The 20,750-nt window shown below is 40.3% G+C and overlaps 1 protein-coding gene across 6 annotated transcripts in view; it reads right to left on the bottom strand.

Moving 5' to 3' along the window:
* LIN54 (lin-54 DREAM MuvB core complex component) overlaps positions 1–18,300 on the bottom strand; it is a 72,488-nt gene extending 54,188 nt beyond the window's left edge. Inside the window, exons 1-2 of one of the 6 annotated variants that reach the window (XM_028505561.1) lie at positions 18,036–18,300; positions 682–1,393 (exon numbers count right to left, since the gene is read on the bottom strand). In XM_028505561.1, coding sequence (XP_028361362.1) covers positions 682–1,393; positions 18,036–18,172 — 849 coding nt within the window. In that variant the 5' untranslated portion in view covers positions 18,173–18,300. Of the gene's footprint in view, positions 1–681; positions 1,394–15,790; positions 16,109–17,291; positions 17,841–18,035 lie in introns of those variants that run through there. The other 5 variants (XM_036027219.1, XM_028505562.2, XM_028505563.2 and 2 more) reach the window with 5 other exon arrangements.
* Positions 18,301–20,750: the final 2,450 nt, after the last annotated feature.

The raw sequence follows: 20,750 nt of genomic DNA, 5'->3' as shown, positions 1-20,750 counted from the left end.
TGTCATCGTGATCAAATAGCCATTCTAGCTAAAGTCAAAAACTCAAAGATGATAAGTAACCTATACAAAGTTCCACAAGTGGTAGGGTAGCAGAGACAACTCAAATCTAGTTTGTCTAACTCTAAAGCCTATATGTTACCTTCCATCACACTGCACTGACTCTTCCAAAAGGCAAACATGAGTGATGGCAATGGACAGTAAATGCTAAAGAAAAGCACAAACTGGCAAGTATGTACTATTTCTGGCTCCAAGGGTTTCTCAGAGCAGCAAGTTTTCCTAGACTTTGGCCATCTGTTAACTGAAAAAATGTCTGAATGATTTTTTGACAGCCCATCAGAAATTCTGGCATCTTTATACCAGCAGAACATCCTTGTAATCAAACTATTATTAAGAATAAAATGCATTTAAAAAGGAGTAAGAAGCTTTAAATACACTCATCTGAAATTTAACCAAAATTACATTTGCTCAAAGTTCTCTAGCAAAAATATTCGAAGGATTAGATATATCAAATTTTACAAAAATGAAAAAACAAAAGAAACCCAAAAACTCCACACAATTCCTAAATGCAACATTCAAAAGTAATCAGTAACAACTAAGCATTTAATCACCCTACAAACACAACTACCAATCAATTTAATTTTTAACATGCATTTTAATTTATAAGCCCCCTTTTTTTTTTACCTGTACTGTTTTTAACTGTTGGGTCTGTAACACAGAGGGCTGAGTTGTTGTATTAATCAGTTGATTTCCTGGGGTCAGTGCTGAGACACCAATGACAGGTTTCACCTCTGGCCTCCCTCCAATGGTAACTACTTTAATTTGCTGCGGTGGTAACTTAGCATCTCCTGACTGGGCCTGAGTTGTAACTTTCTGAGCCTGGGGTAGTTGGCTATGGGGTAGTGCTAAAACAATTGGTGAACCAGACTTGCCCAAAGTTGTTAAAATTAACTTCTGTCCATCTGGTTTAAGGGTCTGATTGCCAAGTTTAAGATCAGATGTCTGTGATACTTTGTTTAAAATAATCTGATTGGCAGATATAGTCACAGGAGTCTGAGCACCAAGTTTTTGAAGGCCACTTGGAAAAGCTGGTTTCACTGTGGTATTAGAATCTGCTTTAATAATTGTATTCACTGCAACTTGGTTAGTGTGGTTACTGTACACTGTGATTGGTTCCGTGGAAATGGGCGTGGCTGTAGAGTCACCAGTAGAATTTATGTTGACAATTTCTTCCAGTTCTGTCTCCATGGGAATTGGGGATGAAACAATAACAGCCTCAATACTATCATCATCCACTAAAGTTATACCAGTGTCCATTATTTCCTCTGGAAGCAAACTATTCACCTCAGCTGGCACCACCTCCATGATCGTTCTCCTGCTAGAAGTTGACCAGGCACTGCAATAAAAGTTGAAAAATAAAAAAATTACTAGATTTCAAGAACAAATTTAAGAGAAAGAAAAAAATTCAAGGAAAATGCAAATGACAAAATAAAAAAATGACATTTTTAATTGATCTATAATTGAATGAAGAATACTCCTGATGCAGATGTGGGTTAAATCATTTTAACATATCTTCAACTTTGAAGAATCTGAACTATAAGTCATAGGAGATACAATACCAGAACCAAACGGCCTCATTCACCATGTCTCATTCCAAAAGTACACTGCATTCAGGCAACACTAAGTCACTTAATTACAGGAAACTCCTTCCCAATGCCCACTCATAAAACTTAAATCTTTACATGTCTAATCATCTTCTTTCTTCCCAGCTCCCCCGCCCCAAACTGACACACCTGGGAAGTAATGATATGCACACAAAGAAATAAAGATTTTTAAAATATAACCAGGGTACACTTCCAGCCAAATGGCAGCATAGGAAAACACAGCGCACCTCCTCACACACTACATCTAAATTATAACTAAATTATACAACAACTATCACTCAGAACTGTCAGATATTGAGTTGAATGGAAGTCTGACAACTACTAAATTAAAGAAACCACAACCACTGAGACTGGCAGGAGGGGTACAAGCACAGAATGGGCTGGTCCAACAACCACCTGCGGTGGATAAAAATTTGGGAGGGCCATCTGGGGAGAGAGGAGTCCCAGCCCCACACCAGGCTCCCTGGCCCAGGGTTCCCATGCCAGGAAGGTAAGTCCCCACAAAAACCAGCAGGGGTTGAGGTGGTTAAAGAAACTTCTGGAGCTTCAAGCAGTTCCTTTTAAAGAACCCACACATGGACCTACTCAGACTCACTTCTTCTGAGCTCCAGCAACAGGGGAGCAGCTTGAAAGGCATCAGCGGCATACAGGGAGGAACTGAAGTGTCTGGCATCAAGGCAAGAGCTGGGGGACAGCTTTCTGCCAGACACAAAGGCAGGCAGAGGCCATTGTCCCTTTTCTGAACCCTCCCCCAAAGGAGCCACAAGAGTGGGCAGGTGGGTGTCATATCTGAGATTCTATCCCACCCAACTTACAGCAGTTCATAGTGGCTTTTTCCATAAGAATTGCTGGTCTTTCTGCATGCGTCATAACTTCCTAAACTCTCTCAAACAAGCAACAGCTGGCCCTATGAGCCCACAGCCCCTGTAACCACTTGCTAAGTGATGCCAGATCCAGCACTGGCAGCAGCCAGCGTAGGTTCACATCTTGGCTTTACCTGGGAACTTCCAAGCCCAGCACAAGTAGCATCCATCTGCAGATGGTTTTGTAACTCATGCAGGGTGGCCTTGGGCAAAACACAGGTGGGGACTGACCTTGGCCTACACCACTTGGGACACCCTAGAGCTTCCATCCTCAGTGGACTGCTACACACCACTTCAGAGCACCCTCACCCTGCCCCTGCACAGGTGATCCTCCATGGAGGACAAAGGTTGGTGGTCAGTGGTCACACCCAATCCTTGCAGCTGACTGGCCTGGGTAAATCACTCTCACTGACCTGGCAACAGCAATCAAGGCTCAATGACAAGAGGAGGGTGTACTGAGCCCACACAAAGGGTTCACCTCAAGTACCTGGCTTGGGTGATAGGGGAGGCTGTGCCACTGGACCCTATAGATCTACTACATTAGGCTACACTACCAAGACATGGGGTCATAGCAGCTCTACCTAATACAGGGACTCTGCCAAAATGAAGAGACAAAGAAACATGACCCTAATTAAAGAACAGATCAAAAACCAAAAAAAGAACTAAACAAAATGGAGAGAAGCGATCTATGAGATACAGAGTTCAAAACAGTAGTTATAAGGATGCTCAAGGAACTTAGTGAGGACCTCAACAACATACAACAGGTCCAGTCAGAAATGAAGGATATAGTAATTGAAATAAAGAACAATTTACGGGGAAACAACAGAAGAGTGAATGGAGCCGAGAATCAAATCATTGATTTGGAACGTGAGAAAGCAAAAAACAACCAATCCGAACAAGAAGAAAAAAAGAATAAAAGAAAAAATGAGGATAGTGTAAGAAGCCTCTGAGACAACCTCAAGAGGTCCAAGATTTGCATCATAGGTACGCTAGAGGAGAAGAGAAAGAACAAAAAATTGGAAATCTATTTGAAAAAATAATGAAAGAAAACCTCCCTAATTTGGTGAGGGAAATAGACATGCAAGTTCAGGAAGCACAAAGAGCCCCAAAGAAGATGGATGCAAAGAGGCCCTCTTCAAGACATATCATAATTAAAATGCCAAAGGTTAAAGATAAAAAGAGAATTTTAAAAGCAGCAAGAGAAAAGAAGTTAGTTATCTACAGGGGAGTTGCAATAAGATTATCAGACTATAAGATTTCTCAAAGGAACTTTGCAGGCTAGAAGAGATTGGCAAGAAATATTCAAAGTCATCAAAAGCAAGGACCTACAGCCAAGACTGTTATACCCAGCAAAGATATAATTTAGAATCACAGGGCAGATAAAGAGCTTCCCAGACAAGAAAAAACTAAAGGAGTTCATCATCACCAAACCATTATTATATGAAATGTCAATGGGACTCATTTAAGAAAAAGAAGATCAAAACTATGAACAATAAAATGGCACCAAAAAAATACACATCTATCAACAATTGAATCTAAACACCAAACAAAGCAAACAAGAAGAACAGAGACACAATCATGGATACAAAAAGTGTTTTGATGGTTGGCAGATGGGAGGGAGATGTCGGGGAATGGGTGAAGGGATGAGGGGATTAAGAAGTACAAATTAGTAATTCCAGAATAGCCATGGGAATGGAAAGTAGAGTATAGGAAAGGGAGCAGCCAAAGAACTTATACGCATGATCCACGGACATGAATAATGGTGTGGGGATTGCCTGAGGGAGTGAGGGATTCTGGGTGGAGAGTGGAAGAGGGAAAAATTGGGATAACTCTAATAGAATAATCAATAAAATATAATTTAAATAAAATAAAATATAAACATATTGGAAAAATATCTTCAAATCTCCAGGGAGCTAGGACTTAAAATGATGGCATAATAGCATTCATAAAAATCCATTAAATTCCCTAGCCAGGTAACTCAGTTGGTTAAAGCATTGTCCAGATACACCAAGGTTGTGGGTGCCCCAGTCAGGTCACATACAAGAATCAGACAATTAATGCATAAATAGAACAACAAATCAATGTTTCTCTCTCTCCTCCCTCCCTCTCTAAAATCAATAAAATAAAAATAAGTATATATGTTTTAAATCCATTAAATACTCAAATTAATGTTAAAAGAGTTTCTAGATTAATCTATCTCAGCAACTGAACATCAAAAGACTTATCTGGTCCAAGTATGATCAATTAGAGTCATACCAAAGAAACCTTTGTTTGGAAAAAAGATTCTCAAATTCCTCTCAGCCATTTAATATATCAAAAGGGCACCACTTGAGAGGTACACAGCAGGTCCCCATAAAAAATGGTAATAATTATAAAGCAAATCCCTGACCAATGTGGCTTGGTTGGGTGTCATTCCGCAAGGTGAAAGGTCGCCGGTTTGATTCCTAGTCAGGGCACATGCCTGGGTTGTGGGTTCAGTCGGTCAGGGTGCATGCAAGAGGCAACCAACTGATATTTCTCTCTCATAATGGCCCTCCCTTCCTTCCTCCCTCCCTTCTCCTTCCCTTCCCCTTCCCTTCCTTTCCCTTTCCCTTCCTTCCTTCCTTCCCCCCTTACCCCTTCTCTAAAAATAAACAAAATCTTTAAAAGTAGTAATAGTAGTGCAGATTATGAACAAACCAGAACTGTGATGTTTTTAGCCAAAGGTCCTGCAAAACTTCCAATAAAAGAGTCAGTATCATTATCTTTACTTATTAAAGAAAGTACATTATGTTTATGACTGACTAGCAGTAAGTTAGAGTATCAAATGTCTGTAGAATATCAAAAATCCATAGGAACCTAACCAACAATTCTTCTTCCTTTTTTAAAATATAAAAATGCAATATCTGTTCCAAAATTAAGAGTAACAGAGAAGAGTTGCAAATTATGGTGATTAGCATTGACAATTACTAATACTGACAAAATTGATCATTATTAAGCCCTTACTATCTATCAGTGATGGCAATTTAATTTACCCTCACAACAACTCTGAGATGGTATCATTATCACCCCCATCTTTCAGATGAAGAAATTTAGGTTAAATAATTTGACCAAGGTCACACAGCTAATAAATGGAAGAACCAGGATTCAAAACTCAGGATATGTTTCATTACCATTTCATAATTTTAATCACAAAATTGTATTGCCTTAAGTTCTACCACTGCTATTTTTAAGTGGACAAAAAAAATAAGTCTACTCCTTTACAGTCAATCCCACCCCACCTGTACTATCAGTACAGATGAGTTTTGCCTTTTGCCCATTCTAAAGTTTCACATAAATGGAATCATGTTGTGTACTCCTGACATAAAGGGATCATATGGCATGAGCTTTTCCCCTCAGCATGTTGAGATTTCTCTTTATTCTTGCACTTCGTAGTAGTAGTAGTAGTAGTAGTTCTGTTCCTTTTTATTATTGAGTAATATTTCATTGTAAGAATCTACCATGATTTGGTCATCCATTCACTTACTGATGGATATTTCATTTGTTTTCCAGTTTGGGACTCTTAGGAATAATACTGCTATAAACATTCAAGTTCTATTATTATGAACACTCAAGTTCCAGTTTTTTATGAATGCATAATTTCCTTTCTTTTGAAAAATACCTAGAAGCAAACTTGTAGATCATAAAGGTAAGTATTTTTAACTTTACATGCAACTGCCAAACAATTTCCCAACTTGGCTATACCATTCTATACAGCCATGGGAAATGTACAACAGTTTCAACTCTTTCACATCCTCACCAACAATTGGTATTATCAGTCTTTTTAATTTTAGCCATTCCAGTGGATATGAAGTAATATTTCATTGTGGTTTTAATTTGCAATTCCCATTGACTAATGATGTTGAGCATCTTTTCATATGGGTATTGTCTATTTGCATACTTTCTTTTGAAAAGTGAGTGATTTCTTTTAAAATCTTTGGCATTCTTAAAATACTTTTTAATTTTGTTTTTCTGTCTTACTGAGTTGGATGAGTTATACATACACACTGCAAAATCATCAGTCACAATAATTTGTAACTCAAAGGGATCACTAAGGTTTTGGGACCCCAAAGTACTAGCAACTTTTCTACATGTGGCTCTTCCTGACCAAGAGAATACACTCTGGCACTTAGTACAGACATGTAAAATCAATACCAATTACATCTTAGCAATAGAAGCTACAGCAGCACACAACAAACCCCACCCCCTGGAAAGTGTCACTTTGCCTTTCCTTCCCTACTGCAAACCTTGCCCAAGCCCTATCAGTTGCATCTGAACACTCCATGTAATCAACTCCACAGAATAAAGTATGCCAATGACTTGAGTGCCAGTATCCAACAGAGCCATACAAGGTTAACTCCCACTTCTCCCTGAATTTTCCCCAGTATATTTAGACATGTTAGTTTGACCTCTGATTTCCTCCTTAAGGACTGGGAGACTTCAGCCCAACCCCATTCATCTTTCTACTTTAAAGCACCTTATGTCAACATGTAGGAAGAGGGAAAGGTCAGGCCATAAGGGAGATAGTGGCCTAATTGTGAATATACTTTTAAGTTTCAAGCACTCACACTTGCAGCTCAACTAAACAAGCTTTTAATGTTTTCAATCCACCTAAAGCTTTCGATCCTCATTTCTGACATTATTTTCTCACCTTTGGAGACTCTGTTATTCAGCTGCTGCAGTCATACTGTCTTTCATGTGAGGCCATGGAGTTGAGTGTACAACAGCCACAAAGCACCATCCTGCCTACCTGTCAGCTCACCCCAAAAGGTTCATTAAGAGATAAAACACTGGAGGACTCTTACTCTCCCTGCTCTGGTTCACCCTTCTTGCCCACCACTTGGGTAAGAACAATCGCTCGAGAGAGTCTTTTCCTATACCTTAATCCAGCCAACACAGGCCTCATCCTTCTTTCAGAAAGCCATGTACGTCTCTGTCAGCACTCCCCAGAGCTGACAAAAACTGGGAGGAGTCAGATTTTTGATCCTCCAAGCAAGCTAACAAAGCAGCCTGTTACTGTTTCATGGACACTGGCAGGCCACACAGTAGTCCTAGGTCAGAGACACAAGACTCACACAGCACAGCAAGGAACATGAGCATCATGTGTGTATCAGTTCCCTCACTGCCCACAAGTCCTATTGAGCAGATCTGGAGAGGCCCATGTAGATGTTGCACAGGAACAGGATTTGCATCCCAACTGACATATTATTGCCAACTTCTACTTGCTAATATTTTCTTAAGCATTTTTGCCTACACTCATGAGGGATATTGGTCTGTAGGATTTTTTCTTGTAGTGGCTGTCTCAGGATAATGCTACCCAAATAAAATGAGTAAGGGTATGTTCCTTCCTCTTCAATTTTCAAAAGTCTGCATAGAATTGTTACTGTTTCTTCCTGAAATACATGTTAAACTTCACCAGTAATGCTATCTAGATGTAATATTTTCTTGTGGGAAGGGTTTTAACTGTATATTCAATTTCTTCAATAAATGTAGGGTTATTCAGGTTATCTCTTTCTTCAGGGAATGACTTTTGATATTTGCAAGTTTGTGTACTTCAAGGAATTTGTCTATTTCCTCTAAATTGTTGAATTAATTAGCATAAAGTTATACATAATATTCTTTTATTTTAATGTCTGTCAAAATTTCAACCCTCTATTCCTCATTTTGGTAATTTCTGTCTTCTCATTTTTTTCCTGATCAGTCTGGCTGGAGATTTAGCAATTTACTGATCTTTTCAAAGAAGTATTTTGGCTTCATTGATAGTCTTAATTGTCCATTTTTTTTATTTAATTCACTGTTATATTTATCTTCTTCCTTCTACTTAGTTTAGGTTTAATTTGTTCTTTGAAGCTTAAAATGGAAGAATAAATCAGGGTTCAGCAAACTACAGCCGACAGACCAAATCAGGCCCATGGTCTGCTTATATATTACTCTCCAACAAAGAATGGTTTTTACATTTTTAAGTACTTGGGAGTGTGTATATATATATATTTAAATCAGTTTTTTAGCATGGCCTGCAAAGCCTAAAATATTTTCTATCTGGCCCTTTATAGAAAAAGTTTGTCAACACTTTCTTCTTTTCTAAAATAAGCACTTAACATTAAGAATTTTCTCCAATGCTGCTTTAGCTGCTTTCTATTTTAATATGTTTTTCATATCATTAATTTCAAATGTGTTCTAATATTCCTTATGATTTCATCTTTGACACTGGAAAATTAAAAAGTGTGCTATTTAATTTCCAAATACTTGGTGATTTTCTATCACATTGATTTCTAACTTACTCATATTATTATGAGAGAACATAACACTCTATAACATTCCCATCATTTGAAATTAGAGACCTGTTTTATGGCTCAGTATATGGTCTATCTTGAACACTGCATGTGCATTTGAAAAGAACGTGTGTTCTGTAGTTACAGAGGGTAGTGTTCTATAAATGTCAATTAGGTCAAGTTGGTTGATAGTGTTGTTCAGATCTGCTATATACTTATTTTTTCCTCTTTTATCAATTACTGTGAAAGCCTGTTAAAATCCCCAATGTAATTATGGATTTATCTATTTCTTTTCTTTTGCGCATTTTTACTTTGTGTATTTTGAAGCTCTATCGTTAGGAAGAACATTTTTTTTGTCTTATTAAAAGAGACTAGGAGTTACAGGACTGAGTCTTCCTTTGAACTAGGAATAAAGTTCAAACTTCTAACAAGAAAAGGTCTGATTGGTTTAGCCAGTCTCTGTAGTATGGGGCTGTGCAAAGTTCTGCAGTCAGGACACCTCATGAGCCCCTAAGCAGACTACAATTGTTGCTTTATGATTAGACATTCATATCTGTTTCAATCATGGTCACAGGCAGAGCAGACCATGCTAAAAGAAATTCTCAAAAGGAGCTTGTGGGCATGGCCAGAAAGGGTATGGCCATCTAGTTACATGAATCATCACTCTAATTTTATCCCTTAGGAATGGAAGATATGTAATAGCACATGCAACCTCATCATTGCTGTGTGGACCCCTCCAAGAAAAAAAGAGTATTATCTCAAACCAACAGGATTGAGGAGCTTTAGCTCACCCTGGCTATACAAAAGATTGTTTATGAAGGAACGGCAGGAAGAGAATACAGAATATACAATGCATTCCCCATGCCTCAATGTTTTTGCTTATAAAACAAAGTTCTAAAGGAAAAGTACGATTCTGAAAGTCAGTACATTGAGGTCGCCCCCTCACAGTTGAAAATAGTTGAGTAATATAAGCCAAATGAGACTTAAAATATTTACTCATTTCAGAAGGTCTAATGATTTCTAAAGTTGTCTAAATGTATTACATTTTTAAGATCTACCTAAAATAGCACTCCCACTCTCATCTCCACTGCCCTAGGCATTCTATCGCATTACCCAGTATTTTCATCACAGCATCTATAACAATCAGAATATACCTTTGCTTCTAGTCTGATTCTCCCCCCCCCCCACTTTATAGAATGCAGGCTCCAAGCGGACAGGGAGTTGTTGGTGTTCATCACCACTGTACTTCCTTTCCCCAATGTCTAGAACAGAGCTGGCAAATGATAACCTCTCTGTACAAATCTGAAGGATGCATAAATTAATCGTGGAAAATGGGTTTCATCTAAAACTCAAGCACTATTTACAACGGGCTCTGAAAGATACGTAACTTTGGTCTGTGTATTTGAGCAGGATAGGTTTTTATAATGCTCTGAGTCTCTACAACATTTAAAATAACAAACATACTGTCATAATAAACTCCCTTTCAAATGTTTTTAAATACTTAGATTTAAGTTTTTAACCAGTATCTTCTCCAATCACATTCCATGTGAAAACCTACAAGGTTCTCTCAACTTTTAACAAGCTTATGGTTTTTATCAGTCATCTAATTAACAAATACTAGCTGCTTCCCAATTTTGTGGAGGGCATTATGGGAAATTAACCAAAGACCCTGCCTTCACAGAGCTTAGAAATTAATAGAGGAATGGCATGACCACAGTTGTACTTTTGGAGGGTTAGCTTTATCTCAGTATTTTATTGGGCTGGAGGCAGGGAGACCAATTAGGAGGTAATTACAGTTATTCGTTCAAGACAAAGAAGACAAATGAAGGGTCTGATTTAGAATAGTAACAATGAAAACAAATGAATTAAATATAAAATGAAAAATAACATAAGATAGCCCTGGCTGGTATGGTTCAGTGGGTTGGAGCATCATCCATAAACCAAAAGGCTGCCAGTTCAATACCCGGTCGGGGCACATACCTAGTTTTCTGGTTTGGTCCCCAGTCAGGGTGTGTGTTAAGAGGCAGCAGATGTTTGTCTCTCACATCAATGTTTGTGTGTGTCTCTCTCCCTCCCTTCCCCTTTCTCTAAGATCAATAAACATGTCCTTGGGTGAGAATTTAAAAAATAACATTAAGACAGAAATGACCAATGCTCTATATTTTTATATATTTTTAAGAGTTTCTCATAGACTATCACCAGTGTTGAAACACTGTTCTTTTCTTAGTTACAGGTGGAGGACAATCTTCATTCTGCACATAATAATATGAAATGATGACCTATCACTTATTACAAATGAGTAATTTGCAGGTGTTTAACAGAAATGTCTAAGTGTTTAAGAACTATACTTTCAACACTAACTGGTTCACTATAGCATTCGGATTTTAGCTTTGATTTCTAAAATCAAACATCGACAACTCAAAAACTAGATACGGAACAACATTTCTCAAACTTAACTGAGAGCAGTAGACTCTAAGCCATGAGTCCTGACAAAGATTTTAAAAGTTTATATTTTCATTTTGATAATATATATTTAAAGTATATTCTGAATCATTTGGGTAACACCTCATATCGACAATCAATGGTACACTAGAATTAGGATGAGCTACTAAAGAAAAGGCACAGAAGAGTCTTACAAGGTAAATCATACATTTATGCACGTGAAAGCCAAACCACCTAACCTGTGCAAATTCAAATAGAGAAAAGTGGTTTAGAAATTATTATAGGATACACAGTGTATAGAAAACCCCACACCGTGCTAAGGTAGACAATAGTATATTCACTGTGCAAGAAAGATTTCATTTCAGCAAAACACCATCTCACCACCCTAAATTTAATTTGTTTTACTGGTTTAATAGTTTTGCTTATATTTCATTTACAAATTTACTTTGTTACTTGCATACAAGTAATAAGCATAAGGATTTTATACCTATGTATATCTAAAATTAAGTTTCTTCAAAATTATTTTGTTTTGTTTAAATCCCTTCAGATTAGTTGCAACTCTTAGAGTGTGGATTCCGCTGCTATTTGGTCTGCTGGTTCTTCTTACCGTTTTTCATTTCTCCTGTGATTTATAATTGTTTTCAAAGATTTTATTTTTATTTATTTTTATAGAGAGAGGGAAGGGAGGGAGAAAAAGATGGAGAGAAACATGGATGTGCAAGAGACAGATCCATTGGTTGCCTCTCACAGGTCCCCAGTTGGGGACCTGGCCTGCAACCCAGACATGTACCGTGACTGGAAATCAAACCAGAGACCTTTCAGTTTGCAGGCCGGCACTCAATCCACTGAGCTGCACCAGCCAAGGCTAAAATTAAGTATTTTAATAAAATTATTTTGTCCAACGCCGGGGATCCACATATATTTTCCCCCTTTAAAGTAGACTGGAAGCCTTGGCTGGCATAGCTCAGTGGATTGAGCACGGGCTGGCAAACCAGTGTCGTAGGTTCGATTCCCAGCCAGGGCACATGCCTGGGTTGCAGGCCATGGCCCCCAGCAACCGCACATTGATGTGTCTGTCTGTCCTGTCTGTCTCCCTCCCTTCCCTCTCTAAAAAATAAAATAAATGAAATATTTTAAAAAATAATAAAGTGGGACTGGATTCATGCCTAAGACTAACATAGAAGAAAAAACCATGGAGATTCAAATCAGAATATCCACCCCCCCACAAAAAAAACACCCCCCCCATGCCCCAAAATCCATTTCTGCTTCTTGGCTCTCCTAGTAGTTAACATGTAACACTAAGCAGTAATTTCTAAGCCTCATTTATTTGCGAGGTAAACTGTGAAGACAGTTATGTGGTACACTATAACTCAAATAAAGAGTCCTTTTCCTCTATTTAAATTAGTTTCTTCTGATTTCTTTTTTATAGCATTCAAACATTCTATAACTTCCTGCATTTCCAACACACTTCTGATTATTAATAGACAACTTTACTAACCACAAACAATCTAAGACTGACAGAAAGAATCACGAAAAGACAACAGCCTTCTGTGATTCAAAGGAAAAGAAATCCAATAGAAAAAAACCATTTTACTCTCTGTCCTTAAGCAGTTTTAAAATTCTTAGCCTTACTACTAACTTAGCAGCTGGGTTGGCATGGGCCAGCTGGGTTGGTCACAATATAAACTCTCTAAGATTAAAAAAAAAAAAAAAAAAAAAAAGAATCAAATCCCTACTAGATACAAGGACATCAGACAAATGATTTTAAAATTCACTAGGGTTTAAGGTCTTGTCATCTTTGATGTCCATCTATAGAGCTAGTCATATATCACAATGTCTCCTTCCACTGCAACCAACAATTTCCAAATTTCCAAAGCTTTCAGCCTAAAAGTCCGTTAGGTTTTTTCTGTAAGATAAATGATATATTTTTCATTTTCACCAATACCTTTATTGATTTGGATATTTTGAGTATGTCAGCTACCTGCCGCTATTGGCTTCTAGTGGGTAGGGGCCAGGGTTGCTGCTAAACATATTTCAATGGATAAGACAACCTCACAGTAAAGAATTACTTGGCCAAAATGTCAATAGTATCAGGAAACTTCGCAAAACCACTTCTGACATGTTCAATCAGTCACACACCTTTTTTATATACTGCACAAATCTTCTTTTGTATTTCAGTTGCCTATTTACCTTTCTTGAAATAAAGCATAATATGCCAAAAATGTTGCTTATCATCTTCCACCTTCAATATTACAATGGCTGCACAAAAATTCACCCATTTTGGTAAGTTTTTAAAATGCAAGCGGATGTGACAGATGTCACAATACAATCTAACAAATGGTTTTGAATGAAGTAAAGACAACTAAGTGCTACTGGAGCCATCATATGGAAAAAAAAGTATAACAGACTTTTGTCCAACCCAATATTTTGCTTCCATCTCCTCTAACCTATAACACATCCTACATAAAAGCTATAGGATTCATCTTCCTCAAGTGCATCTCTGAGGCTGTCATTGTCCTATTTAAAATTTTTCTGTAACTCTCAAGGCCTTCTGCATTAAGGCCCTACTGAACCTCATCCTTCCAACTTACCCCCAACAATTCCTAAACTAAAAGTTCACGAGGCAATGATATTGAGGTATCCCCTATCCCTAGGGTGTATGTAAACACACTAGATAACAGATATCAATAGTAATACTTGAAAGAAGTAATGGAAATGTGCAATGCTCCTCTCCTACCCAAAAGCCACTGGACATAGTCTTCCTTCATTTCTAACACAACTTCTAATTATTAATAGACAACTGTACTAACCACAACAATCTAACACTAGCACGAAGAATCACAAAAAAGACAACAGCCATCTATGATTCAAAGGAAAAGGAAGCCAATGGAAAAAAACCATCTTAATCCCCCTCCTCGATCATTTTTTAAATTCTTAGTCTTACTAATTTAGCAGCTGGGTTGGCATAGACCAACTAATTGCAACATAAAATCTCTCTCTAAAAAAAAAAAAAAAAGCAGCAGCAAATTCCTACTAGATACAAGGACATCAGACAAATGATTTTTAAAAATTCATGACTAGCCCTAGCTGGTGTGGCTCAGTGGATTAGCATGGGTCTGTGAACCAAAGGGTTGCGGTTCAATCCCAGTCAGGGCACGTGCCTGGGTTGCAACCCAAGGCACTTGAGAGGCAAACACATACTGATGTTTCTCTTCCTCTCATCCTCTCTTGCCCTCTCTCTAAAAATTAATAAAATATTTTTAAAGAGAAAACTTTAATAAATACAGTTGTTAACAAAACTTTTGAGTACGTCTCAGTTCCCTAAAATTTGGGGGGGGGGGGTCCTTTAGTCTTCTAATGAACAAACCCAAATGTCCAAAATTCTCTCTCTCACACACACATAAATACTTCCCCTCTGAATAAAATACATGTATGATGTTTATGATATTTACTGCTAATATGAAATTACCAGTAGATACTTCTTAATATTCATCTCTCCGTTCCCTCTTATATACTCAACAGCACTGTACCCAATCCTTAACTACAAAATCTGGGAAAAAACAGGGCTTGAAATTAAATAATAAATATTTGATTCACCTGTTAACTTTTCTATAACATTATTGTGTGTGGCAAGGAGCCAGACTCCTTAGGGATCTGCAGCCCAATCTGAAACACAATGAATCTTTAGGTAACCTAACAAAATTAAATTATAGCGTCATAAAGGTCAATCCAATTTCTCCCGCCCTTTAAACAATGGGGTCCAGTATTTTTAATATAAAAATTCACAATTCATCTTTACTAACTTAATGACTCATATCAGATACATGCATCAGGCCATCACAACTTCCTTAACAATGAGAGGCAAAACTTGTGAACCAAAATAGAGCTCCCAGAGGTGTAATTCATTTGGATTATAAAATCTACTGCAAAATCCTTCATAAGTTTACTCTCTGAATTGATGAAATGGATGGGGGAGGGGGCAGAGAAAAATATAAATATAAAATATGCGTGACAGTGTCTCAATTGTTATTTGTTAATGTCAGGGGCAAAGGGGATCACTCTGTGGACGACAGAGCCATAAAAAACAAAGACAACATTTTTAATTGTTACAAAACTGGTCTATATGCTCAAAATGTGAGCATCCAACACCCCAACAAGTTAATAGACTATGATCTAAATTAAGAGCTTAATTAAATGCAAAATAAAATGCCAATGTTCTGCTTCCCTAAAGAAACATACAACCCCATAAACTGCTGAACATCATACCAATAACCACCAGAGGTGGATATTTTGAATATTAAATCAAGAAATCATGATACGTGCTAGCGGTTCCTCTAGGCCTCAGCAGCAGCCTTAGGTACAGAGCAAACTCGAGCCCTCTTAACACTCAAAGAATAATGTTGATGTCATTCCGAGGCTACTGATCTTTGCACTACGTACTAGTCATTCCTTGATCCAAAACGCAATTCTTACCCTCCACCCCCAACATAAAGGATCTCCAGACAGAGAAGCCCTCGGGTACCCCCTTCTCTACCTCCAGCGGCTGCTGCTTTCTCCTCCCTCCAGCTCCGAGGTGGGGGCTCCAGAAGATCCCAGGCAATTCCGAGCCCGGGTGGTGTTTGTTTTGCCTGTGCACGGTAGCTCTGGCCAGATGCTTCCTTTCCCAGTTTGCCCGAAGTGGAGAGCTACAGGGAACTCGGGGGCTGAGGAGAGAGCCCGGGTGGCGGCGGCTACGCCGCCGCTGCCGCCGCCTCTGGTATGTCAGGGGCCGGGATTGTATTTCGAAAGATCCGCCATTTTCACCTCGTCATCACCATCACCAGCTCAGCAGCTTCCCCGACAGCCCAAGCCCCAGCAGCCGCAGCCGCCCGCCAGTAACCTCCCCCTTCCTCCTCCTCCCCTCCTTGACCCTCCCCTCCAGAGAGGCGCACACCCACATATCCCGGGAAGCCTCCAGCCGGCCCCGCCAACCTTCAAATGCACAGGGGGATACCAGTGCACACACAGTCCAAGCCGAGACCTCCTATCCCACAGCGAAAAATGGTGTTCCTGCGGGCCCGCAGCCACGCCAAAGGAAGTCGCGACATGTGCGGGTCCTCAGCCCGGCCTATTTTTGTTTTGAAGAGCAAAAGCAGTACAGAAGGTGGCATATGGATAATAAGGAACCCAATTACTCCATTTTCAAATTAGCAACTTGAAGTGATGTAATGCACTGTATTCACTGTGCCCATCTCAGGCACTAAAAACAAGATCAAGACCTACAGTGCTACGCACCAACTCTGACATTTTCCTCCACTGTCAGCACTACTTGAACAGAACGAGCTATTTCCATAGTCACACCTGACCTTTCTGACACATTGCAAATTACAGGCATTGATTTTTATGCAGATACTGCAGTCAAAACAAAGTTCTGAACTATTTTCCTCTCCATTTGATTTCATCTGATATCTGTCCATGAGCAGTGTAACTTCCAATTTGTCACTGGTTTAAGACGTCAAAGCCCAACTACGCTTAAAATGTATTGATCCTATTCGTGGATGAACAGTTTCTAAAACATAGAAAATATAACTTTAAGTTAAAATTCTTTGCTACATTTTTAGGATCTGTTACCAAGTTTTTTAAAATCTGCTGTTCAGTACAGTGAAAATAAAACAATTTGCTTAGAATAAGACCCTAGAATTACCCATCCACCCCCACCAGCCCCTTTTATCATGACGTTCAACAAATAAGTAGAACATAACATATATATTTTTAATCATCAAGGAAATAACAAGGAAACATAAGCTGCAAGGCTTCTGACGAAACCAGAATTTTTTAAAAAATAAATTGCTACCTTTGCTAATTTCAGAAAAATCTGATAATCACCTATTCAAAGTCTGAATTCTATACCTATTACAGTATGAGCTCTGAAAGACCAATCTGAAATGAGCAAATTGAATTTCAAGGTTTCGAATAGGGCCACTAGATTGTTTTTTTTTTTAAGTTAGTCTAAGAAGAATGAGGTGTAAGTTGAAAAAGCCATTTCATTTCCTTACCTTGCTTGAATGACAACTCCATATAAAAGTCGGTAGATTCAGGCTTAAATTAGTGTTATTTACCACCAGCCTAATCGCCGTGTCTATATGCAGCCTGCTAGAGCCTTGAAAGTATCAAGTCTCCCCAGCGTCTTCATCTTTAAACTTTATTTTCGCACCGCCAGCCACGTACACCCGCACCCTACTTGGTGTTTACCGTTGCTTGGCCAGGCTAAGTCCCGGCCCGCTCCCTTCCCCCGTGCACCTCCGGGACATTATGACATTTGGCTGGTGGGCTTCGCGAGGAAAACGGACACACACGAAGATACCATACAAAGGGGCGTAGGAAGAACGGACGGCGGGCAGGAGGGAAAGGAGGGGCTGGTACAAAATGACACAGCAGCAAAACCGGTTCCCAGAAACCCAGAGCCGACACGGCCGACTTCTCCGGCACGCAGTCTGCGTGTCAACAGCCGCGGGAGCCCTTCCTCCAGACCGCCAGGAAGGGCGGGCTGCCGGGTGACAGACGCCCTCCCGGGTGCAGGCGGGAAGGGGAGCACCCGGAGGATCCTCCCGCCCACTGCGGCCCGGAGGTGGGGCGCGGCGACCCCCAGCCTGCACGTTCCCGCTCTTTGCCGCGACCCACCAGCCCCGGTTCCCGGAGGGGGTGGTCCGGCGTCCGGCGCCCTCGACCCGCGCCACCACTCGTAGCTGGGGCCAGCGCCCCTTCCTGCCCAGATGCCCCACCCCAGGTCTGACACTCACCAAAGCCGGCGGCGCCGCCGCCTCCTCCTCGCGGCCGCGCTCCTTGGGCTCCAGCAGCCGCGGTAGCGGCGGCGCCTCCGAGACACAGACCCGGGTTTGTTCAAAATCACGCGCCCAGCGCCATTCCGCCGCCGCATCCCATAATATGCTAGGCCCTCCCCGCCTGCGCGCCCCTCTCAGCCCGCCCCTCCATTCCGCCCGCCCCTCCTCTCCGGCAGACTTTCTCCGCCCCCGCCCTTTCGACGCCGCCGGCCTCTCACCAACAGCCCCGGCAACCCGGCCTTGCGTCATTCCGCAATGCGCCGTAAGTACGCTCCAGCTTCACGTGACTCTGAGTGGGATATCTGTCAAAGCTTTCGCACCGAAAGTTCCACCCTGCCGTGGCTGGGAGGGGAAAGGGCGGGATCGCGTTTGCAATGGGGCGGGCTTCCCTGATTTAGTGTTATTGGCGATTTCAGGCATCCCGCTACTGTTTGATGTGCTTGCGTGAAAGGGTGATCAATATTCACAAATGCCAAATTTTATCGTTTTTTAGGCACTAATTTTGTAGGGGTAGCTGAAAAGTCCCTGGAGACCACTCAAAGTTACATTTATTTGAAAGGGAGTTTTGGTGTTTTTTTTTTTTTTTTGCAGTAGACTGCTAAGACGAACAATCAAAAGTCCTTGTATTTAGTCATTTTTTAAATTTTCCTCCTATCCTTTATTATAAAATAAGAAAAGATGCCTACATTTGGCGTCGGATAAACAGTCACTGAGAGATTATTCAGTTTACAACTACTCCGTGTAAGACAAGAATTAAACAGGAGAAACAACAGAAATTACGAAAGAGTGTAATGCAAAATAGTGTAGTACAGTCTGTAATTGCTAAAGAAGCCTGGAGAACATACAGGTCAACGTGTGAACATACAGTAGTCCTGGAACAATGGAGTGAGATGCAGTGGAAGTAGCACTCACTTTGGAATCAAGCAGTCCTGATTTTAAATTCTGGCAACTCCACTTATTAGTGTACACCATTTATTATTACTTTTCTCATCTATGGAATAAAAATAAAGCTTCCCAGGGTTCTGAGGGTTAAATGAAGAGGAGGGTATCAAGCTGCTACACAGTCTCTGCCTCAAATGTTTGTTCTATTCTGCCATAATCAACAGCACCCTGTACCTCCACCTCAAATTCAGTTGTTAGGATTTAGCAAGGCAAGGACATGAAATAAGCATAGGCTTGGAATTGAAGTCTGTGGGTCAGTTTACATACCTTGGTTTCCTGCTGGATTCCCAGTGGGCATATACAAGAAGTGACCATTGGTTTTCTCTCTCTCACATTTCAATGTTTCCTCTTCTTCTCTCTCTCCTTTTGTCTCTCTCTAAAAAATCAATAAACATATCCTCAAGGGAGGATTAAAAAAATTAAAACCTGACAAAACGAATGTATTACTGAGTACCTGTTATGTTGCCAGTATACTGCTAGGTACTAAAAGTGTATATAGTTGACCAAATTTTCTCAAGCTAGGTTAGTTTCCAGAAGATTATTTAGAAGTTCCTTTGTCATGAATCCCTTTGTCGTAAGTCAGCTTTAGGCCTTCTGTGCTCCTGCCACTCAGAGAGGATCCATCTAAGCTATCCTCTTTTTCCAGCAGTAAACTGCTTGTTACTTGGTGCTTGCTACACTGATTGGCGGTGGGGGGGGGGTGGGGGGGGGGGGGGGGGGGGGAGGAAAAAGAAGACAGCTTCTCTCTGATCCGTTCCAACTTCATTCTTACCCAGGCTTTGGGTCCCTGGGTCTCTGTAATACTGATCCTCCCCAGCATAATGACCTCTAATGGTCTGGGCCCAGGACAATTCCCACTCCTCTCCAGGATTAGGGGGTTTGTTGCTGGGTATTTTTTCTCCTCTTTTCCTTCAGCTGCAATGGGCCTCTACCTGGCCCTTGAGGAACAACAAGTTTGCTTCCCTTTCTCCATCAGTTTAAGCCTTCGTTCCTTAGAGGAGAAGGGTTTGGGCTTCATGCTACCTTTCTCCTGCAATGCAGCCAGTCTACTTCTGTATGCCTGTCTGCCACCCAGCCCCCAGTCTTTGTCCTGGGTGTCCATTGGAGGTCCTTGGAAGAAAAGCCTGGGAATGGTGAATGTGAACTCCCCTTAAGATCGTGGCTCCTATGAGATTCCCATGCCAGCCACACTCAGTCTTTGGGAATGTATAAAAAATTTAGCAGTATTCTCTTTTTGTAAGGTTGCATCACCTCCTTTCCATACTCTGCAACAGATGATCCAGGTTTGCACCTCTTCTGTTGTTTAGAAGCTCTAATCTTTCCTTTGCATTTCAGGCTAGTTGTTGCCCTGTGACCTCAATTCCCTGATTGGCTCAGTAAAAGTAATGATTTTGTAGATTACCTAGCTTATTGTTGTAATGGTGGGAAGAATGCTTTCTCTAGCTTTCTACCCTGAGGCAAAAGCTGGAATTCCTCCAGGTATTATTTTTATTAAGAGAACCTGAGAGTCTCTATTGTTGGACCCACAACTCTCATCAGTTTTATCCAGGAAAGTCCTTCTACTTAATTCTCTTAACCATCCCTTCCTACTTGTCTCTCTATCTCTCAGAGTTCTTGCTTTACAATCCAACCTTCACTATCTGCTTCTGGTTTTTGCCGCAGTTGGTGGCATATTCAGATTATATTCCCACCTTACTGACATTAGTTCCTAATCAATCTTTAGACTTGTGT

This window comes from Phyllostomus discolor, chromosome 1 (assembly GCF_004126475.2).
Source record: "Phyllostomus discolor isolate MPI-MPIP mPhyDis1 chromosome 1, mPhyDis1.pri.v3, whole genome shotgun sequence".
Classification (NCBI taxonomy): Eukaryota; Metazoa; Chordata; class Mammalia; order Chiroptera; family Phyllostomidae; genus Phyllostomus; species Phyllostomus discolor.
Note: the sequence above shows the minus strand (reverse complement) of the source record. Positions and strands in the feature narration are given on the sequence as shown.